The sequence below is a fragment of the Habropoda laboriosa genome, unplaced genomic scaffold (assembly GCF_001263275.1).
Source record: "Habropoda laboriosa isolate 0110345459 unplaced genomic scaffold, ASM126327v1 scaffold1329, whole genome shotgun sequence".
Lineage (NCBI taxonomy): Eukaryota > Metazoa > Arthropoda > Insecta > Hymenoptera > Apidae > Habropoda > Habropoda laboriosa.
In genome coordinates, this window is record NW_017101431.1 from 369,392 (window position 1) to 372,559 (window position 3,168).

The window sequence follows — 3,168 nt, forward strand, 5'->3', positions numbered from 1 at the left end:
ATAAATATTTTTTACGATTTTGTACATGTACGATTTATTTTGTAATATCATTTTATACTTCAATGAATATTGATACTATCCTCGATCCCATTTCATATATTGCTATGCCTATATTTCACTATTTCTTGGATTTTATACATTAATAGAACTAAGATAGTATGAGTGAAAATAAGTTAAAACATGAAGAAACAATTTCTCAATATTTCTACAATCGCATTTTTTACATATTGTTATCAGTGTAAATATTAAGTATCCCATTATAATATACAATTTGACATAAAAGTAGCACCTACTCACTTAAAATGTCACAATATATGAACCGGCGAGAGAAGCTTGTGTAGTATTTACAATAAATCTGAAGCTCTACTGGCAATTCATGAAACATGTTGCTGGAACTTCCTTTCACTTTACTTACCTGTTCTTCAAGGCCTTAATGTTGGCCGACATTATGTATCTATAGTGTGGAATCTAATTTCATGCCTTCAGATATTCAATCAAAGAAGTATTTTTAAACTTCTTATTTATACGTAACACTCACTTTGATTAGTACAAACAAAAATAACTAATTGTTTCTTTGATTTTTTTTTATCAAATTATACAGCATAAATGAATGTTAATGTTAATCAAAGAGTAACTTATAGAAAAATAACGAATGGCTCATGTAAAACGTATAAAAGTAAATCACGAAATCTGTCGAAAAATATTTTTCTAGGATAAAGTTAGAAAAGTAACTTTATGCAGTAAGTGTTAAAACTCTCGTTAAGCTCAAAAAATGAGGATTGATTTCTTTACGATCGCTGTCTGAGATATAATCCTGATCGGCCAAACCTTATAAACTCTAAATTATGCTATACTAAAGCTCACAATTATTGGCTTCTGATGATCTTCTATGTACCAAGATTGCTCAAGTGTTTCCGCGTAAAGTTGCTTGATTCCTGAAAAATTTGAGACTGCATGTAAGGAAAATGCATATAGACTTCACCAGGTTTAGTGGCTGCACGTTACAAAGATATGCCAAGATAAAGTAAGTCAATATGTACATGTTACTGCAAGCGTAACTGACTTGTGAGAAAAAGGGGCTTTAGTAGGCAGATAGCGTAGTAGGTACAGTTGGTGAAACCGATGTAGTGTGGTCGTAAATTAAAGCACCCAGGGCTGTACTGCGCAGAGCTGGAAAGAAGTCCAGTGGAAGGAATGCGGGTCTGATTGGGTTATATCCCCATAAGCCTACCTTCTCTAAACAATCGTAGAAATAGGATACAGGCATTGTTATTATTGGCCGATGCGATAACATCGACGAGTCGGATCATATGTACAGCATCGCGTAATAGAAGAATCAGACGGTTCGAACGAAATAAGTACTTACTTATATGTTAAGTGTGTACTTCCCCTGTGTCGTCCCGCTGGATTTCTTTCCAGCTCTGCACAGTACATCATTTACGAATTGATATTTAAAATTTAAACTTACAATCTTTTATTAAAGCTACATATGTATATGGTATTAAGCCTCCGCCGCTTTCTGTTTAATAGTAATTACTGCATTTGGTAAAAATTAACCTGCAACTGTTAAGAGTTATTACGCAAACAAATTTTTTAAACATATGTACTGCAATAGAAAAATCAATTCTAAGTTAACATCAGACAATCCTGAATGTTGATTTGAAAACTCATAAATTATACAATAATAAAGCAATGTTCTACTACTTAATGAAAACGAAACATTAACAAATATCGGTATTATATGTTTTATACGACAAGAAGGGTAACATTTCAAAGAATTCTTCTCTAATTGCTAAAAGAATCATTACATTGGAAGAATTCAACTTTGTCTTTTGTCCATCTTGGTTAATTCTTGCAATTTTCATTGACACATTTATAAATATTATAAATGTGATACCTGTAGTTTGTCTAATAAAAGACTACCTATGGCAATAGTTTTATCTAGATACCGTTATATTGAAAACTCTAAAAGAATTCAATAGCTTTTTGATTTCTGCCAGGGAATGGTATTTTCAAATATGTGTGCCACGTATAAGAAATGGTTCAAAAGACAGATAGCATACGACGTCTTGTTAGATACGTCCATTTTTGGTCTGTTTTTGAAACCGTACGTGTGCAGATGCCAGCGCGTAGTTCTTTGCTGCACCGCATGGTGTAGCTATGCGCTGCTTATTTGGACGGTTAAGTACAGGCTATGCACGCCACATCGCGCATATTCGATAAATGTCGATACATTAGATGAAAGTACGCATTCGCGTTATTTTCCTTTAGGAAATAATGAAATGGAATAAGTGCAGCACTTGCCATTCGTAGCAAACTATAGAATAACTGTGAATGAATTGCGAAGAAAACTTTAAGTGAATTTTTGTACCTTTCTCCCATTACGAGATCATCGTCAACTAACACAGGTATCTCCTTTTGTGGATTTAACTGAAAAATATTGCGAAATATTTTTTATGCTTATCAAACGAAATTATATATTGAAAACTTCTTATAAAAACAAGCATACTTCTGCATATTTGTTTGTCATGTGTTCTCCCTTGCCAAAATCTACGTCGATTAATTCGTATTGAATATTCAAAGATTCTAGTGCTTGACGACATGCAAGAGATGGTGGTCCATCGGAAACGCTATAAAGCTTCATCGTTGAATCTGAAATCAGAGATATTCGGTTTAATAAAGTCATAAATAAATGTTCATTTACTGCACGCTTTTACTCGAATTTTAATACATTTATTCATATTCGCAGCGATTATTCATATAAGCAGCTTCATTTGTCTTTAGATTAGATCCTCTCTCTCGCTTCAAATAGTGAAACGAAAGTTAACTTTCAAATTGCAAGAGAAAACTTATGTAAAACTAATCATTGCCGTAATCTATATTTAAAAATGTGCAACTTTTGCCTAAACATTCATTTTAATCACTCCTTCGTTATTAGTGATTTTTCTATTATTTTAAGCAGATTTTTTCCATGTCTATGAGAATTAAATTACAAAATACATTAAACAATTCATAATTGAAACATTAATATCACTTTAATTTTTCTCAATCAAGACAAGTTTATCGTACCATTTTGGAGGAAATAAAAAATAATAAATAGAGAAATGAGCAGAAATATTTGCATTATTACTTAACTTGGAAAATCTATTCTAAATATGTAAAAAAGTA

At 31.9% G+C, this 3,168-nt stretch overlaps 1 protein-coding gene across 3 annotated transcripts in view; it reads right to left on the reverse strand.

Moving 5' to 3' along the window:
- LOC108578148 (glutathione S-transferase 1-like) overlaps window positions 1-3,168 on the reverse strand; it is an 11,996-nt gene that overhangs the window by 3,157 nt on the left and 5,671 nt on the right. For all 3 annotated transcript variants that reach the window (XM_017941417.1, XM_017941415.1, XM_017941416.1), the window contains 2 exons: window positions 2,510-2,652; window positions 2,372-2,430 (listed from right to left, as the gene is read on the reverse strand). In XM_017941417.1, the coding sequence (XP_017796906.1) occupies window positions 2,372-2,430; window positions 2,510-2,644 (194 nt within the window). In that variant the 5' untranslated portion in view covers window positions 2,645-2,652. The remainder of the gene's footprint in view (window positions 1-2,371; window positions 2,431-2,509; window positions 2,653-3,168) is intronic.